The sequence below is a fragment of the Vicugna pacos genome, chromosome 6, assembly GCF_048564905.1.
Source record: "Vicugna pacos chromosome 6, VicPac4, whole genome shotgun sequence".
In the NCBI taxonomy this organism is placed as follows: domain Eukaryota; kingdom Metazoa; phylum Chordata; class Mammalia; order Artiodactyla; family Camelidae; genus Vicugna; species Vicugna pacos.
The window spans coordinates 86,228,530-86,250,837 of NC_132992.1; the positions used below are offsets into that span (position 1 = coordinate 86,228,530).

Below are 22,308 nucleotides of genomic sequence, written 5' to 3' on the forward strand. Positions count from 1 at the left end.
GGAGGCTGCTGGCCCCTTCCGGCTGACCAGGCCCCCTGGGCAACGCAAGTTAGCTGTGTTAGCTGCTGAGAACAGGTTTTCCATGAGCATAAACATGATCAGAGCAGGACTGGGGGCTCTCTGTTGCCCTTTGGCAAGAGGGAAAGGCATCTCCCACCACGCGGCAGGCCTGCCCTCCTGCCCCGGGATGGGCCAGGCTGTGTCAGAGGCTGCATTTCCTGCTGGATGCTGCAGCTCCTGGCCCACCTATCGCGATGGGGACAGAGCTGAGGCCAGGCCGTGGGGCCGTTCCCTCTATAAGTGCAGTGGAGTGGGGAGGGCTGATGCCTCTCCAGTGCAGTCCCTGGTGGCCACTCCGGAGACAGAGCTCACAGGGAGCAAAGTGGCCTCTCCAGAAATGCAGCTGTCACTTGTTTGGCATCTTTGCAGGGCAGACAGCTGAAGGGCGGCTGACTGCCCTCACCTCGGCCTTGCGCGTTTGGGAGTCCGAAGTGGCCAGGGACACGACCCTGCAGAGGTGTCAGCCAGACCTGGCACTCCGAGGAAAGCCCTGGGCTTGCTGTGATGAGGGGGGTCTGGGTTCTTGGTGGGAGGTGGGGCTGAGGAGGAGGCAGGCGGTGAATCTGTTGTCACGACATTCTGGGGGTGGGAAGGGATGCAGATGCCCCTGTTTAACAGCCCCTCCAAGGGTCGGGGCATTTACACAGCCACCCCTGGAGGGAGGCATTATCATCCTGCCAGAGGCACCGAGGCCCACCGGGGGCTTGCCCGCACTCAGTGATGGTGCCACCTCCGCCCACACAGCCTCTATCCCACAGAGAACTGAAAGATCAGAAGAGTAGAAATGTCAGAACCAGAGGGTCCCTGGGGTGCATCTGCTCCAGGGTCCTTTTTCTGAGAAAAGGGAAACTGAGCCTGGCGAGTGAGAGGGGCTCGCCAAGGCTTTGCAGAAGCCACAGCTTCCAGAAATTCATTCTGCTTTTCCGCAGCTCCCTCCCCAGCTTACGGTGTGACTAGAGTGGTTGATAACCACATCGAACTTATCCTTAAAAAGCCCTAAAAACCCATGTTGATTGGCAAATTGGCAGGAACCCCACCACATAAGAGGGGGCAGACCTCCTCAGGGGCACATTTACAATGCCTGCTACCCCCTGGAGACTCCCAGGAATGCTTCAGATGGGGAAGTTGTGGTTTGCAATGGGCTACACACCTCAGTGCCCAGCTGGGGCTTCAACACAGGCAATTTGGGTGTCAACGTCATGCTTTCCTGTTCCCTCTCTAGGACATCAGGTGGGGACCACACCCAGCACAGAATCACTTGTAAGGTAACTGCCCCAGATCCCCCTTGCAGATCCCAGTGGCTAAGAACTAAGACTCTGGAGCTATCCACCAGCTCCACTGCTTGCCAGTTGTGTGACCTTGGACAACTCACTTAACCTCTCTGAGCCTTGGTTTCCTGATGCATAAAAGGGGGGAAAGGATAGAACCTCTGCCTCATAAGAAGCTGAAGGATTAAATTTTATTCACAGTAGTCCCCCCCTTATCTGTGGTTCTGCTTTCCGTGGTTTCATTTACCCCCAGTCAACTGCAGTCTGAAAACATTAAATGGAAAATTCCAGAAATAAACAATCTATAAATTTTAAGTCGCAAGCTGTTCTGAGTAGCATGATGAAATCTCATGCTGTCCTGCTCCGTCCTGCCTGGGACATGAATCATCCCTTTGTCCAGCACATCCCGGCCAGTGGTCACCTAGTGGCCGTCTTGGTTATCCGATCAACTGTCGTGGTATCACAGGGCTTGTGCCCAAGCAATCGTTTTACTTAATAATGGCCCCAAAGTGCAAGAGCATTGATGCTGGCAATTTGGATCTGTCAAGGAGAAACCGTAATGTGCTTCTTTTAAGTGAAAAGGTGAAAGTTCACAAATTAATAAGGAAAGAAAAAAAAGTATGCTGAGGTTGCTAAGATCATGCAATCTTGCAAAGTTGTAAGAATGAATCTTCTATCTGTGAAATTCCCTGTGCTAGTTTTGCTGTCAAACTTCAAACTGCAGAAGTTGCAACCACAGTGTGCGATGAGTGCTTAGTTAGGATGGAAAAGGCATTAAATTTGTACTATAGACATTTTGAGAGACAGAGAGGGAGACAGACCACACTCACGCAACTTTTATTGCAATATATGGCTATAATTGTTCTGTTTTATCACGGTTATGGCTGTTAATCCCTTACTGTTCCTAATTTACAAGTTAAACTTCATCACAGGCTATGCATGTAGAAGGAAAAACAGCATATATAGGGTTTGGTGCTATCCACGGTTGCAGGCATCCACTGAGGGCCTTGCAATGCACCCTCCGTGGATAAGGGAGAACTATTATATATACATATCACCCTTAGAATAAAGACTTATTAATGTTAGATGTTGTCATTAGCTTAAACTTCCTGATAGAGACAGAGTGGACAGTGGCTGCTTGTAAACAGTGGTTCTTAACTGGGGACAATATCCCTCAGGGGACATTTGACAATTCCTGGAGACATTTTTAGTAGCCACAACTGAGGGAGGTGGGCGGTGCTACTGGCAACTAGTGAGTAGAGGCCAGGGATGCTTCTAAACATCCTACGATGCACAGGACAGCTTCCCCAACAAAGAATTAACAGGCCAAACGTCCTTGGTGCCATGGTGGAGAACGTCTGGCAGGAGGGGCACCGTGCAGTTTGAACAGGGGTTTCGGGTAGAATAACGCCTGCTCTGAGCGACAGGGGGAGGGGGGCTCTCCTTCACTTCCTGAGGATTTCAGGAAAACCTGCCATCAAGAGGGTCAGGTGTTTGGATTTCAAATACCTTGTATTATAAGGATGGTTCGTTTTGAACGAGGTTCATAAACCGTGGTTCAAGCAAGGCAAAAGCAACAGCCTCAGTGATCACCATGAAACTTGGGTTCTCCAGCAGGAAAGAGGGGCTCTGCCCTGCTAGGGCCAGGCCCCCTGCTGGTGGCTGGTGCATTTGCACATTCAGACAGACACATGCACACACGTGATGCTTAGATCATATGCACACCATAAACACATAAGCTTAAATTCTTTAAATGAAGGAAAGAGGTGAATTTAATCCACCAGCTGGCAGGATAGTTGGCCAAAGAACTAGTCTTATAAAATGTATCTCTCTAAATAAATCTATCTTTACTCAAAAACAAATTAACCGTCAAATTCTCTTTTCCCTTTCTTCCTTGGTGCACCTGTGTGTGTGCGTGCACACTCATGCATGCTTGTGCGTGGGGTGAGGAGCACCTGGCATCTTGGAAGGAGCTCAGGCCTGACCACCAGGGCGCTGGTCCTGGAAAATCCTTCTGGAAAGATCTGTGTGACCCTCTGCAACTCTTTCCCCTCCCTGGAGCCCTGAGAAAAGAAGGAGGGGGCCACCCTCTGAGCTGTTAAGAATAGAGGGCCCTCCAGACTCCAGAATGAGTGGCTATAAATTGCTCAGCAACATATCTCTGCTCCAGGAGAATAAAAAGCCTAATTGTAAGTCAGCTGGGATTCAAACCAATATTTTTAAAACCAGAAATTTAAAAATGGGACAACAATGATCTTGGATGAGTCTCTGAATCCGGGATTCAATCCCCCATGACACATAATTTCAATATAACAAGCCGTTGGGCAGAAATCAGTGCGTGTGTATTGTCTGCACAGGACACGCCCACACCTGTGCACACACGGTCTTGTATGCGCCCCCGTGAGGTAGACCCTCCAGGAGGCCCTGGGGGACCCTTGGGGTGAGCGGACACGCAGTGAGGTGGGTGAGGGCTCAGGAGGCGTGGGCCTTGCGGTCTCACGCCATGCTGGGGGGCATATGAGGCCACCTCCATTTCACACATAAGGAGATGGAGGCTTTAAGATCTATTTGCAAGTTCACTCAGTTACTACAAGGTCCAGATTAAAAATTTTCTGTCTCTCTCCGTTTCTGTCTCTGTCTCCATGTATGTGTTAAGATTTTTGAAATTTCTTCCTCTCTCTCTCTCTCTCTCTTTGTTCTTTCCCTTCCAAACTGCACTGTCATCGTTTCTGGCCTGGTCCCCAAGAGCGTGTGACCTGGTGCACACCGGCATCTGCCCACGGCCAGGGCCACGCTCTCGGGGGCGGCCTGCCAGCCCCTGGGCTCCTGGGATGAGGGCGGACTCTTCTTGTTGATGCAGGCCTGTGGGTGGCCCCTCCTGGCTGGCCAGCTGGCCCCTCAGGCTCGCCCTTCTCTCAGGGCCTCTGGGCCTATATTTAGCCGCAACGCCGGGCCCAGCGGGATCAGGTTCTGTTGTGCCACACGTCCCGGGAGAGGGACGGTGGGGGCCTGAAGATAATCTCCGGGCTGCGGTGCCCAGTGGCCTGGTTTCTGACCCAGGTAGTCTGGGGCCTGTCGTGTTGACGGCTGCTGCGTCCCCTGGGGGATGTGGATCCCAGGAGGATGAAAACGGGCTGTCTCTGACGCCTGCTGCCCGGGCATCTCGGCAGGACCTCCAAGGCCTCCGCGCTCAGGCCCCAGGCCTTCTGCAGCCCCCGTGCTCTCCGGGCCCCCGGCCTTGCTGCACCTGCCTGCACGCCGCTGCCTTGGCCGCTCTTGGACCTGGGCTGCCTCTGCCCCCGCCCTCCGGGCAGGTTCTGCGGGGCGGCCAGGTGGGGTTAGCATAGGCACCGCACGGGTGGCCGCTGCGGTCTTGTCTCCCCTCCTGGCAGCTGCTGGGTGTTGACTCAGCCCTTCTCTTGGTCCCAAGTTCTCACCTGTAAGTCGAGAGCCATGACTAGCCCTTTCCTCACCAGGCTGGTGTGAGGCTTAATGAGAAAGTCCAGGGCAGTGGGTACTGGAGGCAAGTGCTCAGTAACTCAGTGCCACGAACCCTCCTAAGAGCCAGAAGTGGCATCAGCCGCTGGATGTGCGCCCCTACCTGTGGGAGCCAGGCCTAGAGGTGGGGGAGGGGAGGGGGAAGGAGGAGAGGGAGGAGGGGTGGGAGTGAGGGAGGAAGAGTGGTGGGGGACGGGGGGGGGCGGTGAGTGGGGTGGGGAAGGCCTTCCAACAAAGGAGCAGGCTGCCCTGAGTCCCAGCAGATGGAGGTTGTCTAGGTGCACCCGTGGGCGCAGGGCATCCCAGGCAGAGAGCACAGTGGGAGCCCAGGCCTGCAGTCTTGAAGCCTGTGGGGGGTGGGCATGGCCAGAGTGCAGGGGAGGGGAAGGGCAAGTGTGGTGCTGGAGGAGTCGGCAGGCCAGGCTGAGGGCATGGACTGTGTAGGGGAGACCTTGCAGAGGTGGCTTGGGGCCTACCAGAGACAGACCTTTATCCTCTCACCTATCAGTGCAAGATCAGCATCCAAGGTGGGCAGGTAGCTCTGCTGCTCAGTCAGCGACCCCAGTTCCTGCATTGCGGTGACATTCCTTAAAGCCTGTCGTCACCAGCATGTTTGGGGCAGGGAGCCAAGATGTCACGCTCATAGATATTGGAAGGCCCCGCCCCCACTGGCAGACCGTGGGGCCTTGGCCAGTGCCTCTGTCCTCCCTCCCAGGAGGGCCCAGACTCCGGAGAACTGCCTCAGAGATGGCCGTGGAGGGTCCCAGGCCCTGCTTGGTTGAGTCCTAGCTCTGCGATCTGGGACTGTCCTTGACACAGGGCAAGGACATGGGTTGGAGCCAGGCTGGGGGCCTCAGAGGAGGAGGGGCCACTGCCCAGCATCTTGGGCCCTGGGCTGCTCTGGTTTTTGCTGGAGTGGGAGGGAGAGGGTAGGGACAGACCTGAGAGCCATCTCAGTGGGGGTGGGGGAATCTAAGCAGTGCCAGGTCTTAGCAAAATTCCAGCAGAATCACTAAGGCCCTGCTGGTCTTCCTTGTCCCTGCTCCACGCCCCTCACCCCCAACAGGCTTCACATTCCCCTAAAATAAGATCCTAAAAGTTTATTCCTATCCCTCTTGACCTTCCTCTTTGTACACACACGCACACGCTATTTTCACAAAAGTGAGATGATGTTATGTGCTCTATGTGATTATTTCATTTAATCCCAGGTTGTATTAGCTCCAGTTTGTGTTTCAGGAAACAGAGGCTCAGAGAGGTTATGTACTTGTCCTAAGGTCACACAGCTGGTAGGCCTACCTGGCTCCAGAGCCTCACTCTCTGCATCCTGGGCATCACCTGTGGGTACAGAAGGCCGGCCTTGTCCCTGTTGGGGAGCATTTGGGGATGCAGAGCAGGCGGAGCTGGAATTCTGGGCGGAGGCCTGATCTGGCCTTCCCTTCTGCTGTGCTGTGAAACTCAAGCCCTGGGGTCAAATTCTAGCCCCAAGAGTCCTTGCTAAGGTTTTTTAAAAGGGGGTTCTATTGCCACTTAATTGTGGCTCTGCCCTTGAAGCAGGCCCCCAGCTGTCTGTATCAGAGAGCTTGGCCTTGGCTTTCTCTCTCCCAAAGCCCAGGGGATAGAGGCTGCACTGGGAGGTCCGAGACCTTGGCCCCTACCAGCTGGTCCTGCGTCTCTCGCCTTAGCCTTCTCTCGTCTAAAGTTTATTTCAGCCTCAAGGTACGCCCACAACTCCTCCCTGAATCACTGCAGCTTGCTGGAGAGGGGAGAGGAGGAAAAGGTTGAACCAGGGCAGTGAGGAGGGCTCTGGGGCAGGGTTTGGAAGGCAGTGGGTGGAGTTTCACAACAGGTTCTGGAATCCCTAGACCTGGGTTCAGATCCCAGCAGTACAGGACCTACACAGCTGGGCAGGGCTCATGCTCAAGAGATTCCCTATTGGGTTTTATATTCTGCCATCTCAGTCTTAGAATTCCGAATTTTCTGAGCAGGGTGCCCAGAATTTTCACTTGGCACTGGGTCTCACAAATGACACAGCCAGCCCTGTGAACAGCTATTAGCTGTGTGCATTTGACAGGTTACTTTGCCTCATCGATCCTCAGTGTTCTCATCTGCAGAATGGATCAAGGCTCTCACCCCCTTGGAAGACTGTTTTAAGAATTCTTTGAGAGACTCCAGGCAAAGAGCCAGGCAGCAGTAATCCCACATGGGTGCCAGTCTCTGGTAATAATGGTGGTCTTTCTGTAGGGCTCTTTAGGGCCTGATGGGGACAAGGATCTCCAGAACCTGTCTGTCCCCCAGCCTTGTCCATGTGCAAGATATTTCTGGCCAAAAATAAAATTGTCACTGGGAAGCGGACCATTCCACCATCCCCACAACCGCCACCCGCACCCCTGCTGTACCAGGTCAAGGAGTTTAGGGCTCTAAGCTGGCGGGAGATGAGGTACCGGGGGATTTGAGCCTGGGAAGACATGAGGGTCTGCTCGGCTGCTCCACCATCTGCTTTTACCTGGGGAGGGTCAGTCATGCGCCTTTCGTGAATGAAGGCCTGACGCCCAGAGCACTAACAGAAGCTCCCCATGAGCAGCCTCCCTCACCCTATGTCTTGGCTTGTAGGACCCCCGTATCCCAGCAACTCAACTTCCCAGAGTTTCTGGAATCCTGATTCCTGAATTAATATCTCAGCTCAATAGTTTCCCAGCTGTGAGACCTCGGGCAAGTTACTTAACCTCTCTGGTCCTCAGTTTCTCCATCTGTGTGATACTGTGGACGTGTCATGTTAAATTAAACCCCACGTGGAAAATGCTGACAAGTGTGCTGATGAACGTGAGCCCCTGCGGCAGCTGGCCTCCCTGCCTCCCCTCCACTCTGAACCTGACAGGGGACAGCGTGCTCCAAAATGCCAGTCTGATCATGTTACTCCTTCAGCTGTCCGGTGCCTTCAGGATAAAGCCCAGACTACTTGGCCTGGCTTCTCCGAGCCTCCAGGCGGTGAGCACCTGCTCAGTGTCCATTTCCCCTTCTGGAGTCAAAAGCCCCAGGATTCCCTCTGGGAAACCTCCAGCCCTCAGTGCAGATCCTATGATGTGACTGTCAGTCAAGCCAAGGGGCAGGCACGTGACCCAGGCTCAGCCAATTGGGCATGTTCTCCAAGGACCTTGATTCTTGAGGATGGAGAGGATGATGGAAAGGGGTTGGAAGGGTTTGTCTTGGGGGTTATCCCCCTGAGTTCCTGCTGCCTGGATCTCCAGGGCTGCCCTGAGCCCCTGTCCTATCTGAGCCTGGGTTCTTCTTCTTTTTTTTCTGGTGGGTGGTGTTATTTAGGTTTATTTAATTATTTTAATGGAATGAGATCAAACCTGGGACCTCACACATGCTAAGCATGTACTCTACCACTGAGCTATGCCCTCCCCACCAGCCTTTCCTCTGATTCTACCTTATCCCTCATGGCTTTCCACTGATGTCCTCTGCCCAGGGTAGCCCTGTCGGTTTCTGTTGCAGGCAACCAGAGATCCTGGCTGATATACCCTGGTCCCTGTTGGCAGTTTCTCCAGACACATCCCAAACCATTCCCACTCTGACCTTCACCTTCTGCTTTTAAGGATCTGCCTACAGTTCTCCCAGTCCATGCCTGCTACTTTGTGCCTCTGAACCTTCATCCCTGCCGTTCCTTCTGCCAGGAATGCCCTTCCCACCTTACTTCTTCTTGCTCATTCTTGTCCTCAAGAACCACCTCAGACATTGTCACTCTGTAGGGACTTCCTCCCACCCTCCTCCCCACCCCATTCCACCCCCAGGCTCTGACCCTCTGGGCAGACCTACACCCTGGGCTTCTCTCCCTCTGTGCCAGCTTTCTCTTGTCTGAACCCAAAGCCAGAACCTGCCCACCTTCATTTCTTGGTTGGTCTCAACAAATGTTTGATGGGCTCCAGGAGCATAGAGGGGCAGACAGACCTTCTCAGGGACTCCCCGGCCAAGTAGGATCAAATCCATTGCCCACTGATGGCGTCAGGAGGGAAACTGCTAAGTGAGAGATGGGGGAATTGTCCAAGAATAACAGTGAGCCCAGTTCCTCTGGATTAGCCATTGTCCCAGCCTTAGTCAGAGCCCCAGCCCCTGCCCCAGCTCCAGCCACAGACCTGACCTCACACCCCACCATCAGCCTCAACCCTGTTTCCATCCCTGCATAGGCCCCAATCCCTGCCCCTGCCCCTGCCCCAGCACCTGCCGCCACCTCTGCCCTCACTGCAGGTCCTCCCCACGCAGCATCCTTCCCCAACCCCCCTGAGGCTGTGACTTCCCAGGCTGCCCTCTGCAGAGGCCCTGAGAAAGGCCTGGTCAGCTGGTTGGACAGTGAATGGAGCGGGGATATTGGGGTGGGCACCAGGCCCAGCTTCCCCCAGTGGCACAGGCCCAGCAGCTCCAACACCAGGTAACAGGGCCGAGCCACAGGCAGGAGCAGGGGCAGGGCCCAGGGTTAGGTCCCAAAGGCTCCTTCAGTTTCCCCCTCCCCTGCCCTGGGCCAGGCTTTGTCCTGAGCCACGGGCAGGGCTGAGCCCTCCATGGTGGCTGAGTGTCCTAGCTGGGGAAGTGCCCGAGCTATAGCTACCCAAAATCAGATAAAAGGAGGTAAGAGGGGGACTCCCAGGACAAGCCAGTGGGATTTGGGAAACTCACAAAATGGGAACATCAAGAAACACCCCCACCTTGATCTTTGACCAAGATGACCAGCCTAGAAAGAAAGGCAAAAGTAGCCCACGTCTTCCCTGGGGTCACCAGTGCTTCTCCACCCCTTCTCCTTGGGAACTGAACCAGGGGGCAGGGTGTGGAGGGCCACGGGACTGTGGGGAATCGAGCCCTGCACCCCCAAGTGGATCCTGCAATGGACATGCTGTGAAGATAGGAGCCAGCATTGTGATGTCACAGGCTGGCTGTGACTTTGTGCTCCTGGAGCTGTCGGGTGAGTCAATGGTCCCCTTGCTCCTCCCCGTGCTCAAATCCCCATGCTGGATGCTCAGAGCTGGAAGGGCTGACCGTGCAGCCCTCACTTTCTCTCCCTGCTCCTCTCATGTGCTGGGGCTGGCCCAGCGGATGGCCAATGAACAGCGCTTAGGGAGACTTTCTTCTTTTGGCCACAATGAGCAACCAGGCTTCGGCGAGTGACCCGGGAACTCTTTGCCAGGCTGTGTTGAAACTACCTGTTAACTAGGCCACCTTCCCAGCCTGACCATAAGCTTATTCAAAGTGTCTGTCTTGGCTCCCACTCTGGCCGGATAAGCTCTGTAGAAGCTCAGAGTATATGGTGTCAGTTAAATGCGTAACAGAGTGGAGGGGTGGGTAGGTAGAGGCAGATTGCTAAGTGCCTTCTCCCTGTGAGGGCCACTCTCTGAACCAGCCCCAGCTCTGACCTTAGGACTCTTTCCTGAATGCTCCTGGAAGCCAGCATAGAAGTCCCAGGCATCTTGGCGTCCTTGAGACTTGATGCCACTGCAGAATGGCACATTTGATCCCTGCAGAGCTGGGGGCACAGCTCAGAGGTCCCAGATTTTGGATTTAATGAAACCCAAGTCCAAATCCAGTCCCACTGTATGTCCTTGAGCTGGTCACAGGGGCCCCCTCTGAACCTCTGTTTCCTTTTCTATGAAGTTGGAATGTAACCTGACTTCTGAGGACGGTCAGGAGGCTCAGAAGAGAAAGTTGTGGCCTTGACTGTTGCTGCGGCCACTTGTCCTCTTCCTGCCTGGCCCATGTGGCCCTCATCGTCCAGTGCAGCCTAAGGTAGTGAGGGGCAATGCCGGCGGCTGTGGACAGTGGCCAGAGGGCTGGCCCAAGCAATACCAGTGACAAGGACAGGGACCTGCAGGTGCTGCTCCAGGAACTCTGCCAGCTCCAGGCAAAGTATGAGTTGTCCTGGGCCCCACTGTGCCTTCTGCCTCAGCCCCAGTGCCACTGCGGTGGGCTAAGTGGCTGGGACTGAGCAAAACTGCCTGAAGAGACTGGGCCAGGAAATAGACATGGAGGGGAGTGATGCCTGGGGGTAAATCAGGAGGGGCAGCTGATCTGCGAGTGGTGAGGAGGACGGGGCCTTAGCTCCCACCCTTTGACCTCAGACCTCGGGCCAGTCTCAGGCCCTGCACAAGCTTAGTCTCCTATCACGAAGGCAGGGCTGTGGGTGGCCCTCCCTGCACCTGTCAGCTCAGCCTCTCCAAAATTAACCTGCAGGGTTGCCACCCTGGTTCCGAGTGGAAACTCTGGGTCCTTGTCCTCCGGGAAGGCCTTCAATTTCAGGCTGCCCGCAAAAGCCTGAATTAGATGCAAAAAGATGTGCCTGTGAGCAATTTTATGGAGAAAACTTCCAACCCTTCCATCAGATTCACACAGGGCTCCCCAATCCCAGTAAGGTTTAGCACTGTGGTGTTTGCCGGGAAGACATTTCCCCCTGCTTTTTCAGGACTGCATGGATGGGGAAATGGGGCCTGAGATGCAGAGTGTCTTGCCCTGGGACACTCAGCAGTCACTCAGATACCCACCACAGCCCTATCCCACTCTGCCCTTTGCCCTTGACTGTTGACCTTGAATGGGCCCAGGGCGGGCAGCCTATTAGAGACTCATCTTGCTTAGTGATGCCACTTGACAGTCAAGCATGGCTGGGCTGCAGCGCGTGGCCGTCCCCCTCTGGGAGCTGCTGCGGCCCCCACCTCAGACTGAGTGCTCATGATGTACAGGGCGCCCCAGGCCCAGTCCCTGCCAGCCTTGAAGAAGGGGCTGGTTACCCCCGTCACAGATGGGCCACCCAGGCACAGAGAGGTGAAGCGCCTGGCCGGGTCACCAGCTGCTGGGAGCTTAGGCCTTCTACCACCTGCTCAGCCTCCAGGAGAAGCTCTGTAGACCCCACACTAGAAAAACCTGGCCTTGCCCTCCCAGGGGCCCCTTCCTCGTGGCCTGACTACAGGCATCAGTCTGACCTGTCTGTGGCTCAGTTTACTCAGCTGTAGAATGGGGTGGAGACTCAAGTCAGTGGCCCACTGATGGGTCCAGTCTGTGCAGATTCACAGAGGGTGGTCCCCACAAGGGGTCACGACCCGGGAGCCTCCAAACCACGTTCTCATGCCTGGCTTTCGCCGGCACCGAAATGTCTCTACAGGCAAAGGAGGCTGAAGAGGGAGGTGGAGAAGCACAAGCGTTTTGAAGATTATCTGATCAAGGTCCTTGAGAAAATCCCCAAGGGTACGTATGTAGCTTCCTCAGAAGGTCTGTCCTCCCAGCCTCGGCCCAGGGGCACGTGTGACCTTACTGAGCCTGGAGCTCGCCTGCAGGGTGGGTGGCGGAGCCGGCCTTGCACCAGTGGCCAGGCCTGCGGCAAGTTCTCAGCACCTCGGTTTCCTTCTCTGCACAGTGGGAACAGCAACAGTCCTGGGGACAGGATGAACTCAGCTCGTGAGCAAGCAGCTCGGCGCCGACTGGCTCCCAGTAAATGCCGGCTGTTACTGATTCCTCGTGTGTCTTCAGTTTTGCTGTTAGGAACTAAAATTACACAGACATCTGAAATGGGTTTTTGTGTTTTATCATAACTGGTACCAGAATCCATTGTTATCAGTGCTGAAAACTTGAGAGGAAAGGGAAGGGGAAACAAACATGTGTTTTTATTTTTGTTATCATTATTATTATCTCAGCATCATCAATAATAAAAATAACTATTGCTGTTGATGAAATATTTACTCTGTGCTAGGCTCTTTAGTAAATCTTTCTTACCTCTCCTTATGAGCTTCTGACAAGTGTGTTATCCAGGCTCAGAGACATTAAGGGACTTGCCCAAGGTTGCCCCGCCGGGAAGTGGTGGGGCTGGGTCTCAGACTCTGGTCTATCTGATTTCATAGCCACGGTGCTAAGTGCTCTGGAGCTGCAGGAGCCCCAGTGACTTTGCCCTGGAGATCAGGGAAGACTTCATGGAGGAGGTGGCCTCTCAGGTGGCCCAAATGAGTTCAGCAAAAGGGAACAGCATTGCAGACAGAGAGAAAAGCACAAATGTAGGCTGGAGCCATGGCCCTGCGTGGTGGGTTTGGGAATGGTGAGTTCCAGCGTGCTGGGGCGACAGAATCCGGCAGAGGATGCTGGGAGGTGAGATTGGAAGGTTGAGTAGCACCAAAGAGCCTTGATCACCAAGCCAAGGAAGGGGGTAGGGCTCCGGGTCACACACAGGGCTTGAAACAGACCCAGCACCCAAGGCTGCTTCTAGCAGCCTCCTAGTTTGGGGCCTTCCTAGTCCAGCGATTCCACCCTGTTCAACCCATCCAAAATGAATACCCACCCAAACTGGGGACCTCCTCACTCAGTTCAGCAGTGACCCCTGTCCTCTTCCTGCAGGCTCCCCCTAACAGCAGTTTCTCTTGGGCGGCAGTCTCCTGCCTCACTGGGCAGCCTAGATCCAGAATCCCCCTTCTCAGCCCTGAGGTGGCCTTTCAAATGTTGATGCTTCTTTTGAAGAGATGGGTGTTGGGCGATGGGGCCAGGCATCTGCTGGATCAGTTCTGCTGTCTTGGAGTGAGCCTTGTATGGATTACCTGCACCTCTCAACTTCAGGGTCCTGGAGCAACAGCAGAAGCCCCACCCGCCTTATTAGCATCACCGCAAGGGGCAGGTGAGGGCGGGGCATCCTGTGCCCGCCAATCCTGCCTCGGTGCTGTCCCCATAGGCCACAACCAAGGGGAGGAGCCAGAGGAGGCCCTGGTGGAGGCCATGGTGGAGCACTACGGGAGGCTCTTCACAGTCAGCCAGGACATCCAGAAGCATGTGGAGGCCTTCTCCAGGATGAGCCAGGCAGTCCACCAGAGCCTGGCGTCTCTAGAGGAGGGCCACAGGGCTCTTATCCCGGTAACAGCTGCCTGAAACCTGGCCCCTTCCCCTGGACCCAGGGAATCCCTTCCTCTGCACCCCGGGGGAGGGGGGGAGGGGAAGCAGGGGTGGGCTGCGGGGGGAGGAGCTGTCACTCCAGATCCTTGTTGTGTACCCCTTTCCCTCCCCTTCTGCTGGCTGACTCGGGGTTTCTCCTGAGGGAGGCTCAACTTATGCTTAAGAGGTGTTCCTGGCAGAAAAGCCAGGAGATCTGGATTCGGACAGACCGGGGTTCAAATTCCGGCTCAGCTTCTGACTAGCTGACTGACCCTGGGCAAGTCTGTACCTTTTCTGAGCCTCTGTTTCTTCCTCTGTCAAGCGAGGGCAACGCAGCCTAGCTAGTAGGTGGTTGTGACTAAGTGCCCCAAGAAGTTACCCTATTTGGTTCATCCTGTAATAAGCTGAATATTCGCCAGGAGGGATGGGCATTCTATGCAGAAGAAACTGCCTTGGCAAAGTCATGGCAGGATGAGTTTTTGTGCTGCAGCTGAGACCTGGGGACACGGAGGGGACGGGGACATAAGAGGAAGGGGACTTGGAGAGGAAGGCTGACAGGTGCGTTTGTTCTTGCAAAGGACCATGGCATGGTGTTTGCAGCGAGTCTCTGCCCCCTAGTGGCACCACTGAAATTCTACACCATTTTGTGCCTTTTTTCCTTCATGGACCGAGGGCCGGTGAGAAGCACTTAATAAGCTTGATCTCATTTAAATCTCACCCCAGCACCTGGAGGCAGGTGCTTCTATTCCTAGGGCTGAGACTAGAGGAGGTGAGTGAGGTGAGCGTGCAAAGTGCAAGGTTGGATCCCAACTGCGTTTGAATTTTTTATATTTTGTTCATCATGGATTTTTTTTGCCTTAACGTTGATTTTTTTAAACATTGCATTAAAATATTATTTCTATTAATTCTGAGTTAAACGTTAGTCCCAGACATGCTACTCCTCTCATTTTCTAAGTAAGGGAACTAGGGCTTAGAGACGGGAGGGCATGTGCGTATCCTGTGTCCTCCAAACACAGCCCATGGGGCCTGGCGGGGAGTGAGCCCCTCAGGCCTGGGCCACAGCTCTTCACAGCCTTGCTCCCCCCAGGTCCTCCCAACAGACCCTGTGGCTGAAAGGGTCCAGACTGGTGGCTCTGGTTATGGTGAGGAAAATGGGGCTCTGGGGCTGAGCTGGGATTCAAACCCAGTCGGCTTGGACATGCCCTTTCCTGCATCCCTGGTGCTTTGGATGCCCCTGACCACCTGGAACTTTCCCCTCCTCCACCTGCATCATTGCTCAGACCGCCCTGAGCGGTGAGCTCGTTGGGACCGGGACCAGTCCCAGGGCAGACGGAGCGGGAGGATTGGCTGCACCGAGGTGACCCAACCCCTCTTGCCACAGAGCCTCAAGATCCGGCTGTGCCAGCTGCAGAGGAGGTGTCATCGCAAACAGGAGCAGTGGCAGCTGCTGGAACGTGGTGTCACCTACCAGAAGGACACAGGCAGCTGTAATGTGAGTCCAGTCTGCTGGCTGGGGCGGGGGCTGGGGGCTGCCATCTCCTCAATGATCATCGGCCCCCGACAAACACACACACACACACACACCCCACTTACCCCTCCCTGCTGGCTGCTAGCGTTCAAAGGGCTTCTCTCAAATGAGGCAGATGCTGTTACTTCACAGGTGGGAGAACTGAGGCCACTGATAGTTAAGGACTGAGCTCTACCAAGAACCAGCTGGGATCCCCAGTCCAGTCCCAGGGCCTAGCACGTGCACTTGTAAATACTGGTTGATTCTTATTCATACCTATTTCACAGATGAGAAGAGTGATGCTTAGAAGGAACAAGTCAGGGCTGAAGTCAGGGGCCAGGATTGCTGGGCTTAATCCATTGAGCTGCTTCTTACTGGCCTTAGGATTGTGGACCAGTTACTCTTCAGACCCCCGGGTCCTTCCCATACCACAGCCTGGGCTCCTTCGGCCCCAGGGGCTGCTGGGAGGACACGGGGGAGCGAGGCCTGGCACACAAGGCTGCGCCTTTCACATGGGCAGGGTGCAGTCAGCGAATGTGGGACCTTCTCAGGCTCCGTGGGCTCCTAGTTTGAAAGTCATGAGGGTTGGGGTCTGTGGGCTGCTGAAGGTTGAGGGAGGGAGCTGGATTGGCCACAGTTTATAGAGCCCTTTCTTGGTCTTTCTCTTTAAGGTGGAAAGCAAGGCTGCTGCAGCTGATCACAGCCCTGAGGGCCTGCAGTCGAGCCGGCCCTCCTCCACGCCCTCTTCTGGCCCCTTCCCTGGGTGTAGACCACAGATGTCCGCAGCCGGGAGGACCCTCTGGAAAGTTAGTCGGTCCAGTGTCCTCCTTTGCAGGGAAGGATGCTCTGGCCCCGAGGAGGGTGGGGACTCATCCAAGCCCCTTTGGGTGTGGAGCACAGACCAGGATGAGAAGGGGGATCCTGGCTCCAGGAGGCTGCTCTGGCCTGAGGGAGCTGGGGACAGGGGGTGGGGGATTCTGGGAGAGGGCCTGAGCCTTCTCCTCCTGCAGAACCAGCTGCTCAACCACATGCAAGTGGCCATCAACCACATGGCCCAGCAGTGCTGCTCCCCTGCCCGCGGCGTGCCCAAGAGCATGGGCCTCTTCTCCCAGCTCGACCTGATCCAGGTGAGGGCTTCCGCTGCCCCAGGCTGACCTCCCGCCTGAACCTGTCCTGCTTAGCTGTCCTGTCAGCCCCTCCCTCCGCAGCTGCCTGGCCCTGCGTGGGTGCAGTTGGGTGTCAGGGTCTCTTTTAGCTTCTGGACAAACTTGTAATGAGCATCAATTGGGTGCAGGGTCAGAGGGCTGTAAAGAAACTCACTCCTGCCCTGCCTGGTCTTAATGTGTAGCCCCATCCCGGCACATCACACATACACATTCACACACACACACACACACACACACACACACACGGGGTGTACACTCATGTGGGCTCTCTGCATACCCTACGTGAAACATACACTGACACACCTGCAAACACACCAAGATGCACACAGATGTGTTTCCACGTTTACACCAGAAGGGGCATTTCAGGAACTGAGGGAGCCTCTATGCGGGGTCCTCATTTTTAACTTCAGACTCTCATCAAGTCCACTGAGCTTCCCCTTCTCACTGGGGAGGTCCCCACCAGGACCAAACCCCTAGCAGTCATAATTCTGGTGCTGCAGGAATGCAAGACATGGGATCAGATCAGCTTCCACCGACAGCATCTCTGGTTTATCTGTAATATTCGCTTTACTGAGACAAAATTCACATACCCTAACACGTACCCTTTTAAAGTGCACACTTCAGCGTTTTCGGTACAGTCAGAATTGCACAACCATCATTAGTGACTAACCCCTGAATCTTTTCATCACCTCCCCAGAATACATTCTATATCTGGCCTCTTTCACTTTGCATAATGTCTTCCAGTTTCACTCACATGGTAGCATGACTCATACGTCCTTCCTTCTTATGACTGAATAATATTCCATTGTATGGATGGACCACATTTTGTTTATCCATTCATCAACTGATGGACATTTGGGTTGTTTTCCTTTTGAGGCTAGCTGAATAATGCCACTATGAACAGTTGTGCCCATGTCTTTGTGTGAACATATCTTTTCAGTTATCCTGGGTACATACTTCAGAGTGGCATTTCTGACTCATGCGATAACTCTATGTTTAACATTTTGAGGAACTGCCAAACTGTTTTCCAAAGTGGCTGCGTAATTTTACAATCCTATGGTCAAAGTATGAGGGTTCCAATTTCTCCACATCCTTGTCAACACTTGGTATTGTCTGTCATTTGTAATCTAGTCATCCTAGTGGGTGTGAAGTGGTCTCTCATTGTGATTTGCATTTCCCTGGTGATCCTTTCTTGTATTTATTGGCCATTTGTGTATCTTCATTGGAGATATGTCTATTCAGACCCTTTGCCCAATTTTTAATTGGATTGTTTGTCTCTTTATTGTAAAGTTCTAAATATCCTTTATATATTCTGGATACAAGTTTCTTATCAAATAAGTGATTTGAAAATATTTTCTCTCACTCTGTAGGTTGTTTTTTCACTTTGATGGTGTCTTTTTAAAACACAAAGATTTCAATTTTGATGAAACCTAATTTATAAATTTTTATTTTGGTTACTTGAGCTTTAGACATCATATCCAAGAAATTATTGCTTAATCCAGGATCATGAAGATTTACACCTAAGTCTTCTTAGGAAGTCTATAGTTTTTGTTCCAGTATTTCATTTTATAATCCATTTTAGTTTATGTATATGGTATAATACAGGGGGTCCAAATTCATTTTTGCATGAAGATACTCAGTTGTCCTGGTACCATTTGCTGAAAAAACTACTCTTTCCTCATTGAATTATCTCCTCATCATTGTCAAAAATCAACTGACTGTATATATGAAGGTTTATTTCTGGACTCGCAATACCGCACTATCTTGATTATTGCAGGTTTGTAGTAAGTTCTGTCATTGGAAAGTGAGTCTCCCAGCCTTGGTCTTCCTTTCTGAGGTTGTTTGACTGTTGTAACAGCATGTCTGGCATCGTGAGTGGAAGTTCAGTGCCCGGGTGGCTTTCAGGCCCGGCATGACCCAAGGCTCAGTAGCACCACGAGGACCCATCATTTCTACCCGCTCCTGTCTGCCGTCTTCAGCGTTGGCTCCATCCTAAATTATAACTTGCTTCCTCATTGGAGGCAGGTTCAGTGGAGTTGTTCAAACTCAAGATTCTTAGCGCCTCTGGGACACCGCGGGGCAAGTCCCCAGTCCAGTGTTGTCCAGCAGAGACCGTCAGCCATGAGCAAGGCTGCATCTTATCCGAGAAGAACTTCTCACGAGAATCTCACAGGCAGTGTCAGGGGCACCCTCCTCCAGGGCTCGGCTCCGGGGGCCCCATTCACACTGAGCGCTGTGTAGTCGGCATCCCCTGGGGCATAACTCCTTCATGTTGTGATACGAGTGATGAACGTATGAGTTTGAGCTTATTTGTCTAAATAGTGCATTCATTTCATCTTCTTCCCAAGAAAAAGAAAGAAATTACCCAGTGATGTCAGGGGGTCCCAAAGATCTCCCTCAACAATCACTCCGTCAAGACTTGGAGTCGCCCTCACGGCTCAGCGTTGTGCCGGGGAAAGAGTTGGAGGTGGGGGCAGGTAAAGGTCACCTGGCCCATAAGAAATGAATGCCCCTCAGAGAGGGAGCCTGGGGCAGACAGGGTGGGCTTCTTGGAAGAAGCAGTGAGAAGAGGCAGGCAACCACATTCAGAAAGCCACACAAGGACTGGACTCTGAATCTTCCAGCTCTGCCACTGCTGGGCTGTGTTGCTTCAGGCAAGTCACCTAACCTCTCTGAGCCTGTTTGCTCATTTGCCATTTGGCATTGATACAACATTCTTCACAGGGCCCTTGTGAAAGCTAAAGGAGATGCAGGCCAACTTTTGATGGTGCTCTGGTCCCTAGGAAGTGGCGTTCAGGGGCCAGAGCACAGGCAGGTGAGAGAGATTTCTTTTTCCTCCCAGGAATTTATGTTGGACAAAATGGAGACTGTGAAGTTTATCTCACTGCTCAAGGGACCCAGAGTGTGCTGGTCAGGGGACAATCCCAAGGACCAGGGCCTCAGAAGTTACCCCAGACCCTTCAGGAAATATTCAAAGAGTCCAGATTCGATCCCCAAAACCCCCTTTCCCAGAACCCAGATTTCAGAACGCTCCGGCCTGTACTGACACAGCCCGCGGCCACACAACCCTGCCAGCATCACGACCATCTCCTTACCTGCGTGGCCCCCTTTATTCACCGCCAGCGCTCCGAAGTGGGTAGGAGCCAGCCTGTGGGCAGAGAGAGGGCGGCCAGGATCCTGGGGCCAGCTGGGATTGAGGGGATGCTGTTTCCCGCGTTGGGGGATTGGCAGGGGTCAAGGTGAGGTCTGTCTGGGACTGTAGGGGAAAGAGAGAGGGAGGTTCCTGAGACAGCAGCCGGGTGGGAAGTCCAAGGGGGAAGACCTGCACCCAGAAGCCGGGGCTGCAATTCTCACTGTCCCCAGTGGGTTTGTCTGAGACCAAGGAGCTTTGGATAAATGCCCGTCTATTGGGAATGCCCGAGTCACAGGAACTCTCACAAAGAGCCACCTGGAGCCATGGGAGGCATGGAGCTGGCCTTGCCCACACTAGACGGGGGCGCTCAGTTTGTAGAGGGGCATCTCACCACTGGCTCCCAGAAGCTGAATACCAGTCAGCGCCTTCTGCCCACCTGAGGGTCCCAGAGCTGTCTGGAGTGAGGGCTACTGTCAGGGGGAGTCGGGTAAGGCAAAGCCCCTCTCTGGGCTGGTTTTCCCACCTGTGAACTTGGGTGCAAGGATGTATGAGGGAGTCCCCTGTCCAGTCTGACACTGGAAATGTCTGCGTGGACGGACGGCACTGGCCTGGTGTTACTGAGACACTGGGGTAAGAATCATCCCAGCAACCCCCGCAGGCTCAGAAGGATTCACCTCTGGGAGTCTGCTGACGTTAACTGATTCAGGGACAAGTTGAAAGTTCAGAGCAGCTGGCTTTCAGGGCAACTGGTTTGTGGCGACTAGTGGCAAGTCAGCAAATGAACTTTCAAAGAGAAGTTTCAGAAAGGATGCTGCTGTTCCTTCAACGGACACTGAAGGTCTGCCGTATTCCAGGTGCCGCTGGGAGAGGGGATAGGAGGTTCGGAGGGAAGGAGGGTGGGGGATTGAATAGCACTTGGCCACTGACTTCATAAGGGAAGCCAAATATGTTAAAGAAGGTTAGATGGGGTCAGGTCTTAACAGCAGTTTAAAGAAAGTGGGATCTGAGAAGCATCATTTCTAGTTTCCAATTTCTAAGGTCTTTGGAGCAAAGAGGGTGCTTTGGAACCCGGGTAGGGCTTGAGTCGCATTTCAGAAAGGAGAGGTTGGGGGAGGGCTAGAGAAAGTGAGGGAAACACCGGGGAGGGCTTCCAGCTTGGCTGGAGCACAAAGAACCTGATGGGCAAGTCTGAGAAGGTGTGCTGGGGAGCCATCGGGGGTCCCCAAGGCCAGGCTCGGAAGTTTGGACTTTGGTCTAGGGGCCACACACAGGGGAGGCTTAGTCCATTCTGGCTGCTGTAACAAAATACCATACACCGGGTGGCTTAGCAACAGCTCTTTATTTCTCATCGTTCTGGAGGCTGAAGTCCAAGACCAAGGCACCAGCAGGTGTCTGGTGAGAGCCCGCCTCCTGGCTCACACGGTGGAAGGGCTGAGGAAGCCCTCTAGGGTCTCTTTTATAGGGACGCTAATCCCATTCGTGAGGGCTCTGCCCTCATGACCTAATCACCTCTAAGAGGCTCCCCCACCTCTTAACAGCGTCACACTGCGGGTTAGGATTTCAACATGTGAATCTGGGGGGGACAGAACATTCAGTTCAGACCACAGTCATTCTTTATTTGCATTCTCTCCCCACAATATCCGTTTTACAAAGAGATCTGAAGTATCTCATTAATCTCTTGGAGTGTGGGGGCACACGTTAGGCCAAGGATTCTTAGATCTGAACATTCCTCGGAAAGCTTGTTACAACAGAGTGAGGGCCCACCCTTATCTGATCCAGCGGCCCTCAGGGGGCCAGGCTTTAGAATCTGCATTTCCAACAAGTTCCCAGGTGATGCTGATGCTTCTAGTCCCACGGCCCCACTTTGAGAACTGCTGCTTTGGAGTCATGGCAAATTCCCTAATGCCTGAGCTGGGCTCTGTTCCACCTGGAGCACCGACTCCCCCTGCCTGGACTCCAGGCCCCCATCAGCACTGTGGGCACCTGACATTCTGGGAGGGCTGCCTGCACCCCATCTGACCTGCTGAAGGTGCTGGACATAACACCTCCTTAGGGGCCCAGAGCACCGTTCTCTGGCTTTGTGGCTTTGCCCACTAGGGGTCTGTGAAGAGCTGTTGTCATTCTGTCCCCTGCCATCTGCCTGTTGTGCATTTGTAGGTCTAGTTCAGATGTTTGATCCCCCTCCTTGGGGAGGAGGAATATCAGAACAGATGCCTGGTGTGGCAGTGACCTGGCCATTAATCTAAGTTTGCAGTGAGCTTCCTAGTCTTTTAGGAGCTCCCAGTCTCCCTTGGGTGGGGCTTGGGTCATAAAATTGGCAAATGGGCACTGCGCTCAGGGGCGCCGCCCTCTCCAGCCGCTGGCATGTGCTGAACACTGGGGGTCATCCTTGCTGGGCTTTTTTGTCACACAGCTCTCTCAGCCCTGCCCCTGCGCCTTTAAAGCACTCCCATCCTGGGTTCCATATGAGCTGGAGAAAGGCCTTTGAGTGTATGCGGAGGGGAAAAGCTGGAAATACCATTTCATCTGACTGCTCATCCAGACCCTGAGACCCCAAGACACCAGGAGGCCTAGGGCTTGGACACTTTCTGAGACTGAGAGCTCATTACCTGACATCTAATTCCAGCTTTAATTTTCTTCAAGTGTGAGAAAAGCCTTCCTACACACCATTTGGGAAGAGCTGGGTTATTAGCTAATGGCTGGTGCTGAGAAAATTGCCTATCTGGCAGGAAGATCAAATTATGTCCTTTTCCCACACCGTATTCTGTGGTATATTCCAATTCCTTTGAGTGG

At 53.7% G+C, this 22,308-nt stretch overlaps 2 protein-coding genes across 4 annotated transcripts in view; one reads left to right on the top strand and one right to left on the bottom strand.

Moving 5' to 3' along the window:
- The window catches only part of ASB2 (ankyrin repeat and SOCS box containing 2), a 54,048-nt gene extending 44,353 nt beyond the window's left edge, over positions 1-9,695 (bottom strand). The window contains exons 1-2 of one of the 2 annotated variants that reach the window (XM_072963633.1): positions 9,527-9,695; positions 8,709-8,840 (exon numbers count right to left, since the gene is read on the bottom strand). The gene's annotated coding sequence lies outside the window, so the exon portion shown is untranslated. Of the gene's footprint in view, positions 1-8,708; positions 8,844-9,526 lie in introns of both variants that reach the window. The other variant, XM_072963634.1, reaches the window with a different exon arrangement.
- A 57-nt stretch (positions 9,696-9,752) lies between these two features.
- CCDC197 (coiled-coil domain containing 197) lies at positions 9,753-19,476 on the top strand. Of its 2 annotated transcripts, XM_072963639.1 has the most exons (8): positions 9,753-9,780; positions 10,467-10,718; positions 11,965-12,047; positions 13,513-13,691; positions 15,091-15,201; positions 15,888-16,022; positions 16,227-16,343; positions 19,225-19,476. In XM_072963639.1, the coding sequence occupies exons 2-8, from the start codon at positions 10,612-10,614 to the stop codon at positions 19,426-19,428; spliced, it is 936 nt and encodes a 311-aa protein (XP_072819740.1). In that variant the 5' UTR covers positions 9,753-9,780; positions 10,467-10,611; the 3' UTR covers positions 19,429-19,476. The 2 variants fall into 2 exon arrangements, with proteins under 2 accessions (XP_072819740.1, XP_072819741.1); XM_072963640.1 differs by lacking the exon at positions 16,227-16,343.
- Positions 19,477-22,308: the final 2,832 nt, after the last annotated feature.

Coding starts and splice junctions, on each gene's coding strand:
- CCDC197 (XM_072963639.1), top strand. CDS start 10,612: ATGCCGGCGGCTGTGGACAGTGGCCAGAGGGCTGGCCCAAGCAATACC. Junction 15,202..15,887: donor AGGACACAGGCAGCTGTAAT/GTGAGTCCAGTC, acceptor TTTCTCTTTAAG/GTGGAAAGCAAGGCTGCTGC. Junction 16,023..16,226: donor CCGGGAGGACCCTCTGGAAA/GTTAGTCGGTCC, acceptor CTCCTCCTGCAG/AACCAGCTGCTCAACCACAT.